Source organism: Belonocnema kinseyi, chromosome 9 (genome assembly GCF_010883055.1).
Source record: "Belonocnema kinseyi isolate 2016_QV_RU_SX_M_011 chromosome 9, B_treatae_v1, whole genome shotgun sequence".
Taxonomy (NCBI): domain Eukaryota; kingdom Metazoa; phylum Arthropoda; class Insecta; order Hymenoptera; family Cynipidae; genus Belonocnema; species Belonocnema kinseyi.
The window spans coordinates 12,370,627-12,384,846 of NC_046665.1; the positions used below are offsets into that span (position 1 = coordinate 12,370,627).

General features: G+C 32.3%; 1 protein-coding gene across 3 annotated transcripts in view; it reads left to right on the forward strand.

Moving 5' to 3' along the window:
- The window catches only part of LOC117180020 (neurogenic locus Notch protein), a 385,864-nt gene that overhangs the window by 175,714 nt on the left and 195,930 nt on the right, over positions 1–14,220 (forward strand). For all 3 annotated transcript variants that reach the window (XM_033372298.1, XM_033372299.1, XM_033372300.1), the window contains one exon: positions 12,244–12,377. In XM_033372298.1, the coding sequence (XP_033228189.1) occupies positions 12,244–12,377 (134 nt within the window). The remainder of the gene's footprint in view (positions 1–12,243; positions 12,378–14,220) is intronic.

Genomic DNA, 14,220 nt, shown 5'->3' on the forward strand with positions numbered 1-14,220 from the left:
ATGCCTGTGGACAAAAGACCCTTGCTGGAGTAAGCTCACTCACATTAATGTACATGAATAGACCGAAAAGTAGTAGAAAAAATTAAGTCGGGTGGAGCCTGAACATACCTGAAAATGAAGCAAAAACTTTGCCGACCACTGTTATAGAGTAGAGTTTACACTCTTTAAAATAAAGAAGAAGGCATTTTGGCGGCCGTCGTTTTTCTTTATTCTTTCTGAATTTTAATTCAAAACTCTCCAAATATTTCCAATTTTTTTAAGCTTTAATTTGAGGTTCAATTTGCAGACATATTTAATTCACTTTGTAAATTAAAAATGAAATTGAAATCGGAAATGAATTGTATTGTAAATTAGAGTACAAATGTTCAGACCCCCGGCGTGAATGACGGAGAGACGTAATTTAAACCCTTCGCTCAATTCCTGGAAAACGAAGAAAAAATTGACAGAAAAACTTGGTGGCAGTCATGTGGTTGAAGTCCAGAACGTTCAAATGAACGAAAATTTTTACTGATGAGTTTGCAAACTAGGAAAATTGCTAAAATATTTTTTAATTTATATTGGAAATAATTTATTATAGAAAAAATAATTCAAATGAATAATTTAAATTGCAGTTGGAACAATGGTTATGCGTAAAATGTAAATGTCGAAAAATAATTCGTTCATTTGAACGTTCAGAACTTCAGGTACATGTGGCAGTCATACACTTGTCGTGGCAGCCAGCACCTGCTTGAAGTGGCGAGTCCTTAGCCCATGATAGTGGAAATTAAATAAGCAATTATGTGCAAAAATAGACTTTAGAGACACCTAAATATTTTTTTTTTTATAAATAATGACAATATTCAGGGGACATTTTGACACCAAAAGGAACACTTTTGATAAACTTAGTTAATTACCATTTAACCATTCACAGATGGATAACGGAAGGTTTTTTTTTACAAGTATTATGTAATGCTTCTTAATCCTTCGGCGACGCAGGGGACGTATACGTTCCACCTACTTCTCCTAAGTTTTTTATTGGATTTCTAGTTCGCGTTGACATATAAATGGAAATGCTATTTTCTAATAAACTCTTGAGGATGTAAGGAGTACAACTAGCACAAAAAAGTGTGTGAATTTGTTAATTACTCATTAGTTATAAACAATTAAAACTCGAAAATCTCGTTTTTTACAATAAATTCAGGTGTGTCTAAACTACAAGTCCTAGAGATTTAAATTTTTTTGCAAATATCTGAAACATTGAAGTAAACAATATATTTCTTGCAGAATTTTTCGTAGGTCAGTCTAAAACAAAAATCCAGAATATGCCAAAATAGAGTTTTTTATTATACTGGTCTATAAAAGATACTGCGAGACAGGGATAACTCCTCAAGGAGCATAAAACTCGATTATGTGGTTTCTGGGGTCGCTGATTACGATTCTGATGTCATAATTTAAACATTCAAAATGGCGGCTACATAATGGCAGCCATTTTTTACGAAATTTGCGAATTTGGTTACAATGACCATAAAACTCGATTTACGGGGGGTTTTTGGGGTCGCTGATTACGGTTCTGATGTCAAAAATTCAAAATAACGCCTACAAAATAGCAACCATTTTTTACGAAATTAGCAAATTTTGTTACAGTCAGTATAAAACTCGATTTACGGGTGTTTTTTTGGGGGGGGGGGGGGTTCGCTGAATACGATTCTGATATCAGAATTACAAAATTCGAGGACGCATAGCTTTGCTTCGTGGATTCCTATATAAGAAGACGTTCTGCGCACTCTTGTTGCCTTCATTGATCACGAACTTAAACGTTAAATTTTGCAGTGCTGACGTCGGAATCGTGACGAACACAGTCGACAAATTGAACCAATAATTTTAAATTTTGATGTACCCCAAAAAAACCCCTAGAGGACGTTTTAGGCAATTATAAAAAAAAACATGAAATTTAGCCAAATACATTCGCCATATTGGATCCGCCATTTTGAATTTTACAATTATGACGTCAGAATCGGAATCAGCGACCCCAAAACCTATATAAAGCTAAAAATAACAATGTAATGGATGAAAAAAAAGATCGCGTCTCAAAGGGTAACAATTTAGAATTGTCAGGGAATTTTTTTTACAGAATTTGAGGACGCCCTGAGATCTAAGGATAATATTTTTTAATATTTGTATTGATATCTTTCAACATATAAAATATCTACAGAATATACCGATTATTAGTATAAATTTCTAAGATTCTTTATCAAATGAGCTAATAATTACTTTTACATTTTATAAAATAAAAAAACTGAAACTCCAGAACTTATTAGTGAATAAGTCCGAAATCACTAATTAATCAGTGAAATCTCTAACTACAATTTCAATCCGTGAATTTTTCACTGATTCGTATTTAAAGAGTATACTCCAAAATATTCCTGAGTTACGTTTTGAAGACTATAATAAGTAAATTTATCACGAATGTGAAGATGAAACCTAACCTCGAAATGAGATTATTTATTTATAAGAAAAGAAGCAGAAGTGATATTTAATATGTACAATGTATAAAATGTGGTAGCGTAATAAACTTAAATTCTTACGTTATAGATTGCACAATTATGCGGTATATAATATAAAAACTTGCAATGTACGATATCACGTATTTGCGCTATTATAATGCGATAGTTACGATATATAGCCCACGAATTACGGTATACATATATTATAATTCATGCTATATTGTTGTCTCGGTGTACAGCTTTGTGAAATACTGAAAGCCCATTTTCAGAAAACAAGCCCTAATAATCGAAAGAACCGAGGAAATAGCTATCTTAAAAATAAAAGAGGCGCATGAATATTCCCCAAACTCCACTAGACATAAGTTTCATTTGATCGAAAATCAATTTAAATAATAACCATTTTCAATATTTTTTATTTACCCGAATTTTCATTTTCTCTACATTTTATATCTCCAATTTGTTACTAACCAGAATTTTAATCAGTCCGAATTACTATGTGGCCTAACTTTTAGATCACCTAATTTCTCTTTGCCAGAACATTTATTTATCATAATTTCGATTTATTCTAATTTCTATTTCTGCAAATTTTTATATGACATAATTTTAATTCTTTCGAATAACTACATAACTTAACTTTTTGGAACGAATGGATAATTATCGTAATTATTATGTACAATAATTTTTTGTGAAACTAAATGACATTTATCCTAAATGTCACGTAACATAATTTTAAATTTTTCTAATTTGAATATAATTTCAGTTTCATTTTTTCGAATCACTATTTGCTATAATTTCGATTTGCCCTAATTTTAATTTAACCTAATTTTTGTTTCTCCAAATAATCACTTATCCTAGTTTTTATTGATGCAAATTTCTATTTGTCATAATTATAATTTGCTCGAATTTTCACATGACCTAATATCGAACTATCCGAACTTTCACGCGTCATAATCTCCATGTAACAGAAGTTACATTTGTCCTACCGAACATTCATTCAGTTTTGAAGTCACGGTTTCCCATCCTGATGTATTTAGTCTGGTCAAATTCAAATAAGAAGCCTCTGCAAATACAGTAACCGTTATGAAAATTATTGTTTAAGGCCAAATTTCTTCATATTTTAAATTTATTTCCCTTTCAGAAGCCTAAATTCGATCCAATATGTAATTATAGACTACAGTCCCCCAACCAAGGAAACATTCGCCAGACTAAAGACACCCAAACACTTATTCGCAAATATTCGTGAAAAAACGATGCGTAACTGCATAGATGAAAAATACCAGAAGGTATTTATATACAAATACAAACTAAATTATAAAAACATTTTTAATTTTAATTTGATCATGTACGCAATATTATATATCCGCGGCAAGGGAAGGAAATAGGTTGCAGGTGTTCTGCAGATAAGTAATCAAAGGTAAAACAGTAATTTTTAATTACATTTCAAGTTCGGGTAACTCCATAAAGAAGGAGCATTATTAAAAATGATTGATAAAATCAAGGAAAATATTCCCATTGTTCATTGTAATAATTTTTGAAACAGAACTGAAGACGAACTTTAGAAATAATATTTCAGGTAGAATTGTTCATTTAAAAATTGTTATTTAGGATTTCATTGTTTGGCTTTTTCGTTACGCAGAAGTTGTAATTATTATTTAATCCTTATGATAAAGGGCTTTGTTTATTCCTTCGACAATTCTCTAGAAAACCCTTTCATAAGTTTTTATTAATCAAATTTTATTTAAGAAACTTATTTTTTATAAAATGCCCTTTCTTTACGGATTTAACCGAACTTGAAATGTAATTATAAATTACTATTCTACCAATGTGAATATTTTTCAATAAATTGTTTATAAGTCGATAGATCAATGCATTATAGAATTAATGATGTACTTGAAGTTACGAACGTTCATATAAACAAAATTAAAGATTTTTTTCCCCGAATTTTTTTTTGCCTAAATCATTTAGGATGACAAAAAATGATATTCCATCGGAAGAAGTTTTCCAAATTTTTATTTTTTTAAGGGGTTGAATACCCTTACAAATCACCCATTATTCAAACATGCCAAACACAATTTTGATTGTCGATATTTGAAGATATAAAAACGTGAAAAATTTTCTTTTTTTATCATCATAATTATAGAGGCAGTGAGAAAGTTCGACAAGACCCCTAAAAACCACCCTTAATAACCACACCTAAAATGTTAAAAATGACAATTTTGATTGTCGATATTTGAAAACATAAAATCGTCAAAAATTCTCTTTTTTATCTCGCTAATCATAGAGTGGGTAAAAAAGTTCGGCAAGACTCCGAAAAACCACCCTTAATATAACCACACCTAAAATGTTAAAAATGACCATTTTGATTGTCGATATTTGAAGATATAAAAATGTCAAAAATTCTCGTTTTTTATCATCATAACTATAGAGGGAGTGAGAAAGTTCGGCAAGACCCCTAAAAACCACCATTAATATAACCACACGCTTAGGCGCAGATATATTAAGGGTGGTTTTTAGGGATCTTGCCGAACATTCTCACCCACTTTATAATTAATGAGATACAAAAAGAGAATTTTTGACGTTTTTATATCTTCAAATATCGACAATAAAAATGGTCATTTTTAACATTTAAAGTGCAGATATAATAAGGGTAGTTTTTAGGGGTCTTGCCGAACTTTCTCACTCCCTCTATAATTAGCGAAACAAAAAAAGATAATTTGGACGTTTTTATATTTTCAAATATCGACAATCAAAATTGTTATTTTTAACATTTTAGGCGCGGATATATTAAGGGTGGTTTTTAGGGGTCTTGCCGAACTTTGTCACTCCCTCTATAATTAGTGAGATACAAAAAGAGAATTTTTTTCGTTCTTATATCTTCAAATATCAACAATCAAAATTGTCATTTTTAACATTTTAGGTGCAGATATATTAAGGGTGGTTTTTAGGGGTCTTGCCGAACTTTCTCACTCCCTCTATAATTAGCGAGACAAAAAAAGATAATTTTTGACGTTTTTATATTTTCAAATATCGACAATCAAAATTGTTATTTTTAACATTTTAAGCGCGGATATATTAAGGGTGGTTTTAGGGGTCTTGCCGAACTTTCTCACTCCCTCTATAATTAATGAGATACAAAAAGAGAATTTTTGACGTTTTTATATCTTCAAATATCGACAATAAAAATGGTCATTTTTAACATTTAAGTGCAGATATATTAAGGGTAGTTTTTAGGGGTCTTGCCGAACTTTCTCACTCCCTCTATAATTAGCGAGACAAAAAAAGAGAATTTTTGACGTTTTTATATTTTCAAATATCGGCAATCAAAATTGTTATTTTTAACATTTTAGGCGCGGATATATTAAGGGTGGTTTTTAGGGGTCTGGCCGAACTTTCTCAACCACTCTATAATTATTGAATTAAAAATAGAGATTTTTTGACGTCTTTATATTTTCAAATATCGACAATCAAACTTGCATTAGGCAGGTCTAAATAATGGGTGATGTGTAAGGGTAGGTAACCCCTTAAAAAAATTTTTATTCGACAATTCTTTCCGACAGAATATTTTTTTTACCGTTCTAATTGATTTAAGCAAAAAAAAATTGAAAAATAATTTTTTTTAGTTTCGTTCAAATGAACGTTTGTAACTTCAAGTGCATGAATTAATGATAAGGTAATAACGTTATTTTAAGTAAAAAATGAGCAGAGTCTACAAAGATTGATAAAATGGATGAGCCATACGTATTTTCAACTTATTTAAAAACATAACTAAATTCGAAATTTAGAATAAAATATTTCAGCGAAAAATTGTTTATTCAATATTATTTGTTTAGTGTTTTGGTTTTACATTTTTTCTGTCTATTCGGATAAATTTGAATGAATTGTTAATAATGCTCCTTCTTTATGAAGTTACCCAAACTTGAAATGTAATTATAAATGACTGTTTTATCTTTGTTTACTTATCTGCAGAATACCTGAAACCCATTTGCTTCCCTGACCGCGGATACATAATATTGCGTACATGATAAAATTAAAATTAAAAATGTTTTTATAATTTAGTTTTTATTTGTATATAAATACCTTCTGGTATTTTTCATCTATGCAGTTACGCATCGTTTTTTCACGAATATTTGTGAATAAGTGTTTGGGTGTCTTTAGCCTGGCGTATGTTTCGGTGTTAGGGGGACTATAGTCTAGAATTACATATTGGGTCGAATTTAGGTTTCTGTAAAGGAAATAAATTCAAATTATAAAGAAATTTGACCTTACACAATAATTTTTATAACGGTTACTGTAATTGCAGAGGTTTCTTATTTAAATTTGGCGACCACTCTCATTTGTTCACCGTACCCCAGGAAGTGTTGCACAGCGTCATCTTCACCTGACGTACCGGTCAGACTAAATAAATCTAGATGGAACACCATGACTTCAAAGCTGAACGGAACTTCGATAGGACAAATGGAACTTCTGTCACTTGGAGATTATGGCGCGTGAAAGTTCGGATAGATCGATATAAGGTTAAATGCAAATTAGGAAAAATAAAACTGATGACGAATGATAATTCGGAGAAATAGTTATTATGCCATGTGGAAGTTCGAGCAAATGATAATTATGACAGATACAAAATTTGCATAAATAAAAATTAGGGTAAGTGATTATTTGGAGCAACGAAAATTAGGTTAAATTAAAATTAGGACAAATAGAAATTATAGCAAATAGTGTTTCGAAAAAATTAAACTTATATTATATACAAATTAGAAGAATTTAAAATTAAGTTACGTGACATTTAGGATAAATGACATTTAGTTTCACCAAAAATTATTGTAGATAAGAATTACGATAATTATCCATTCGTGCAACACAAAGTTAGATTATGTAGTTATTCGAAAGAATTAAAATTATGTCATATAAAAATCTGCCCATATAAAAATTAGACTAAATGGAAATTATGATAAATAAATGTTCTGGCAAAGAGAAATTAGGTGATCTTTTAAGTTAGGCCCCAAAATAATTCGGACTAATTAAAATTCTGGTTAGTGACAAATTGGTGGAGTGAAATGTAGATAAAATGAAAACTCGGGTAAATAAAAAATATGGAAAATTGATTTTCGATCAAATGAAACTTATGATTAGTGAAGTTTGGGGAATATTCATGCGCGTCAAAATAAAATAATAAAATTAGTGACGTTCTGAGTCCCCTTCAGTAGTTCCGAATTTACGAATAGGTTTATGCAATGGTTCAAATGCTCAACAATTTAACTTCTGAAAATATGGGATTAATTTCTCGTTTCCCCTCATTTTTGTAAATAGTATTATTGAAGCTGCGTATCGAAAAGGAGCCTACTGTTATTTGGATAAGTCACTTGAGGTGTGTTGCAATAGGGTGGTCCAAAAATGCATGGCAAAATTTGTGTGCATGCTAGAGGACAACGACCCCCCCCCCCATTTTATTCTAAATCCGAAAAAAGAAATTCCCTAATTTTATATTTTTTTCAACAGGTGCCGGTTTTGACTTGAAGTTGCCTGTATAAAATGCATGGGGAAAAATCACTTTTGAGTTTTTAGAATAATTTTTTAGGGTTTGAAAAAATGTGACGGGAAAGTATGGTGGCCTGTAGAGAATTATCCAACGAAGAATTTCATATATCATACATATGGGTTTGACACCCCTAACATACCCCCACGATTACCTGAAAACTACCTCTAAAACCAAAAACGTCAATTCTTCACCAATGGAATTAGTTCAAATAATTTTTTTTCTCTAACATTCGTTCTGTTTGTAAAAATTATCACTATTGGTCTAGTGGAATATTTATTAACATTAGATCATTAATTTTTAATTGTTTAAACAAATGGAATTTTTTTAAATAATTTTTTTTAATCAAAATTATTAATATTTCTTCAGTGGAATATTTATCAACATTGTTCGATTAATTTTATTTTAAATAAAAATTATTACTAAAATTTTACATATAAATAAATTATTATTAAATTAATTATCAATCAGTAATTAATTATTATTGGTAAATATTCCACTAGACCCCCAGTAATAATTTTTATTTTTAAAAATCTAAACTAAATTATTTAAACAAATTCCATTTGTTTAAATAATTGCAAATGAATGCACTAATGTTAATAAATATTCCACTAAACCAATAGCAACCATTTTTAGGGAAAAAGCGAATTAAAAAAATTATTTGAAGAAATTGCATTTGTTTAAACAGTTAAAAATAAATGAACGAATGTTATTAAATATTCCACTAGACCAATATTAATAATTTGAAGGGAAAAAATATTTAAACAAGTTTCATTTGTTTAAATAAAACTGGACCAAAAACCGCCTAAGCCTGCAACATAAGAGGGACTAGGTGTACCTTATGTTTTTGAGGTCGATGAATCCGGATCCGGTGTCCGTTTGATGCCAACAGGTCAGTATGAAGGTCAGTTCCAGGTCAAACCTACAAAATTCATCGCTAACCAACTAAATCAGGGTACTTTCAGGTTTAAGTGGTCGCTGAATTCGAATCCGGTGTCCGTTTGACGCCATCAGGTTAGTATCAAAGATAACCCTACAGAATTCATCGCTAACCAACTATATCAGGGTACGATTAGGTTTAAGTGGTCGCTGAAGGCGACGATTCATCGCTAACCAAATTAATCAGGGTACCCTTAGGTTTAAGTCTGCTGAAGGCAGGTCACTATCAAGGTCAGTTCAAGGTCAAACCTACCAAATTCATCGCTAACTAACTAAAGCAGCGTACCTTTAGGTTTAAGTGGTCGCTAAATTCAAATCCGGTGTCCGTTTAACGCCATCAGGTCAGTATCAAGGTCAATTCAAAGTTAAACCCACAAAATTAATTTTTATTTGGGTCCTGTGCTGTTTAGAATTTTTAACCTTGTCGCCATTTAAGGATGCTATAGTATCAGGTACTTTTTAAATAAATTAAACTTGAACTAGCTTAAAACAGTGTGAGAAACGCTTTAGATTCAGGTGAAGTGGTTTTAGCGTTACCCATTCTAAACCACGTGGAGGTACCACTTCTTTCAGAACTTACCCGTTACAGAAACGGGGGGCGCCAATGTCAGGTTTATGTGATGTTTAAAGTATGGTGCTACATGTAAATAAAAATATGATGCTTGTTTAAAACGACTTATTTTTTTCTGAAGAACGCGTCTTTTTTTACTCAAATGATCTTCGAATACTAGCAATAGCCAGACATCATATGAGTATCCCATACACTTTAATATTTATGCTCCATGTCTTTAAAGTCCTGATGGAACCTCTCTCCTTGCTCTTCACTTATCACCTAAATTTTCAGGGAACCAATCGATATGAGAATCCAAAGAATGTATTTTTAAGTTCATCAACTATCAACAACTATTTCTTTGTAGCTAGGGTGTTTATGATTTTATAAAAATTGGAGCAAACTTGCCTAAAGCTTTGCCATGCTTCTTTTTCATCACTGGTCATTCTTCGCTCAAATTCATCATCGTGTAGCAGAGCTCTAATTTGCGTAACATTAAATAATCTTGTATTGAGATTTTCTCGAAGAGTCCAATTTTTTTACGTAATGCTGCTTATAAGCTCGCATATCCCATTCGCATATAAAACACTGGTGTTTTGTAAATCCACTCTGTAGTCCCAGCATTATTGTTATGATTCTTAAATCTCCACAGAGCTGCCATTTGTGTCTATTGTAATTCAATTTATTGAGAAGAAACTAAAGAGTCTCCTATTCTTCGCCGAGTGTAAGAGAGTGTGAAACTGGCAGATGTGCATATTTATTATCATTATGCAACGAAACACCTTTTAAACTTCTTGTAGACGAATCTATGAATTTTGCACTTTCCTTAGAAAGACCTAGATCTCGAATTTGATCGCTTAGTTCTTTTTGGTTAAAGTATCTTTTTTTTAATTTCACTATCTGATGCGGACTCTTTCTCTAGATCATCTTCTATATATACCTTCTTGATTTTCTGACTTTTCCATACTCTCTGCATTGTTTAAATTATCCTTATTGTTGCATTGATTTGTTTCCATAGAACTATCTCTTTCAATGTTGCTGGTATATACTGGATACGTAACTGAATCAGAGTAAATCAACGTATGTAAATTCTTTGAATTAAAACCTTCAGTCCTGCATAAGCAAAAGTAACAATCCGTTTCATGACTTGAAGGTTCACGTCCAATCATAGGCAGAAATACGAAGTTTTTTTCATTGTCTTTGCACTTTCTGCTAATTTCACTTAAACAAGTCGAACAAATACTATGAGGAATCCAAGAATGGTCTAGAATTTCTTTTGCGCCACCATAAATTTTAATCAGTTTCATTTTTTGAAATATACCTTTAAACAATCTTCTCTCCTTCACCATGTCACCTTGTGATAACCGAGATAAATTTTATGTCCTATGTGGTGGATACATTATATCCAAAAATAGAAGGTCTTCAACAGATAATGTAAAAGATATGTACATTAATTGTTATGATGGTGCAAAAGAAAGTCTTGGTCATTCTTGGATCCCTCATCTCATTTGTTCGACTTGTCTAAGTGACATTAGCAGACATTGCAAAGGCAAGAGGGAAAAAATTCGTATCACTCTGCCTATGATTTGGCGTGAACCTTCAAGTCATGAAATCATACTTTATACATCACATAAACCTAGCTTTGGCACTCCCGTTTCTGTAACGGTTCAGTTCTGAAAGCAGTGGTGCCTCTACGTGGTTCAGAATGAGTAACGCTGAAACCACTTCAAACTGAATTTAAAGCGTTTCTCACGCTCTATTAAGCAAGTTCAAATTTAATTTATTTAAAAAGTTCCGGATACTATAGCATTCTTGAATGGCGTCAAGGTTACAAATTCTAACAGCAGTTGGTTATTGATGAATTTCGTAGGTTTGATTTTGATGCTGACCCGATGGCCTCAAACGGACACCGGATTCGAATTCAGCGACTACTTAAACCTAAAGGTACCCTGATTCAGTTGATTAGCGATGAATTTTGTAGGTTTGACCATAAAATGACCTCGATACTTACCTGTCGGTATCAAACGGACACCGGTTTCGAATTCAGCGACCACTTAAATCGAAAGATATCCTAATTTAGCTTATGAGCGATGAATTTTGTAGGTTTGACCTTGAACTGGCCTTGATACTAACCTGATGGCGTTAAATGGACACCTGATTCAAATTCAGCGACCACTTAAACCTGAAGGTACCCTAATTTAGTTGGTGAGCGATGAATTTTGTAGATTTGACCTTGATATTGACCGGATGGCGTCAAAAGGACACTGGATTCGGATTCAGCGACCTCAACAAACATAAGGTACACCTAGTACCTCTTATTTTGCAGGCTCAGGCATCAAACCCATATGTTTGATGCATTAAATTCTTTATTGGATCATTCCTAAAACCTAACAAATTATTCCAAAAACTCAAAAAAGTGATTTTCCCATGCATTTTACATAAGAAACTTCAAGTAAAAACCGGAACCTGTTAAAATAAATAAATAAAAAATTAGGGAATTTCTTTTTTTCGGATTTAGAAAATACTGAGGGGGTCGTTGCCCACTAAAAAAAAGTGTTTTTGAGCTACGCTAGTGTAGCAATTTATGATATTCAGACGTATTTAGGTCGGTTTTGTTACACATAGTTTATCATATTATCATACTATCAGAAGAAGTTAATCCCTCCCCCCTCCCAATCTCCTGTATCCGCCTTTGTGATTTAATTTATCGAGATTCTAAACTTAAGCCTTGTTTTTAGATGCGTGTGCGACAACGGATTTACAGGTCAGAACTGCGAAAGCGAATACATACCTTGCGACCCATCACCATGCTTGAACGGAGGTTCATGTCGTTTACTGGAGCAGTTTCAATACGAGTGTACATGTCCAGAAGGTGAGTTCTGAAACAGACTATCTTTAATATTGAGCCAAAAGCAAGGCTATCTTTAACGGTGTACACAATGTTACATTTTAAGCGAATAAAGATTAAATGCATATGGGCACCTAAATAAATAACACGGGTTAACATGGTTTTATTGTTGGAAAGTGGAGGATCATTTCCGAAGTAATTTTTTACATAGAATTCGAATCCTGGGTCAGAATTGGCCCATCACGTCAGGATTTTAAGATATTTGAAGTTATGTACCAAAAATGGCGTTTTTGGCTCCTTTTGAGGTTATTTACAGAAGAGACAAAATTTTTTTATTATTTTTTCTTTAGTTGTCTCATATAGTACTGATCTTTCTCTTTAATTTGAGAGTCACAGAGTTCAATTGCCATTTTTCTTTACCAAGTTACGCCAATTTGAAATTACGAGATATGTCCCATTATGTCTTCAGAATTTGCTTTAAATACTTTGAGGCACACATTTTATACTGGGTGTTTTCTCTTGAAAATTTGTACTTGGGGGTGTTCGGGGTAGAAGATGTCTGCCTCAAAGTATTTAAAGCAAATGCTCAAGACATAATGGGACATATCTCGTAATTTCAAATTGGCGTAACTTGGTAAAGAAAAGTGGCAATTGAACTCTGCGACTCTCAAATTAAAGAGAAAGAGCAGTACTATATGATACAAACAAAGGAAAATTTCCAAAAAAAATTTTGTCCTCTGCACATAACCTCAAAAGTAGCCAAAAACGCCATTTTTGGTACATAACTTCAAATATCTTAAAATCCTGACGTGATGGGCCAATTCTGACCCCGGATTCGAATTCTATGTAAAAAATTACTTCGGAAATGACCCTCAACAACTGAAATGACCCCATTATTTGCAGGCCTGTGTAAGTTATCAATGTTGATATGATTGTTGAAAATATGGAAACTGAAGACAGAAGTCTTAACCAATAGAAAATTGGGACAGTTACAAAATATATAGTACTTTTTAAATTAGCCGTTGCTCTAGCTATTTTTATGTCTTATAGAGTTGAGCATATAAAATGTTTCCAATTTTTACTTCTTCGATTTAAGTTAGGAAATTATAAGTCAAATTATTTGAAATTTTATATGCTTCATCTCTTATCAGTGAATATTGTATTTATCGAATTTTTATATCTCAGAAATGTTTTGCAAAAGTTTTAGGCATATCAAAAATCACATAAAATGGCCATATTTGGACGCTTATTGTAAGCCTCGGATATACTTGCGTAACTTGATATTTTGGAGAAACATTTTTTAAACTATTAAGAACAGATTTCTAGGAAAAAAAAACTTTTTATTTAATTGAGAAAAGAATAAGAAAAGCTGATAAGAATTGACACATTTAAGTTGAACACCGGCTGAAGGGACTGCAGGTGGACGGCTGCAAAAAAATTTGACCCTCCGTCGGGCCTCTCATTGTGCACCGTGTTTGCTGGGTCCCAAAATACGGTCACTGACAATGAGTAGAAACGCAGAGTAATAATAAGTTAATAAATCTATAACTGCTCTCTGGGTCGAACCTGTAGCTGGTGTTAGACTTCTCTATTTTAAATCAGGAAACTTTGAAGCCCTTGAGGGCCTAGACACCAAAAGGCAGCCATTGGCTGCATTGACTGGCAGTGGCAGTCAAAAGACTAGGTCAAACTGGCCCTAACAAATCTTGTCGTTCGACTGGTTTCTGGCCCTTCACGGTCATTATACCTCTCGCCGCGCCGGGCTTGAAAGACATTATCCTTTCCAAAAATGAAATATAATTAGAAAAAATATATTAGCGTTTGATTTAATAATATAAAAATAAATATAAACGTTTTATTGAATAAT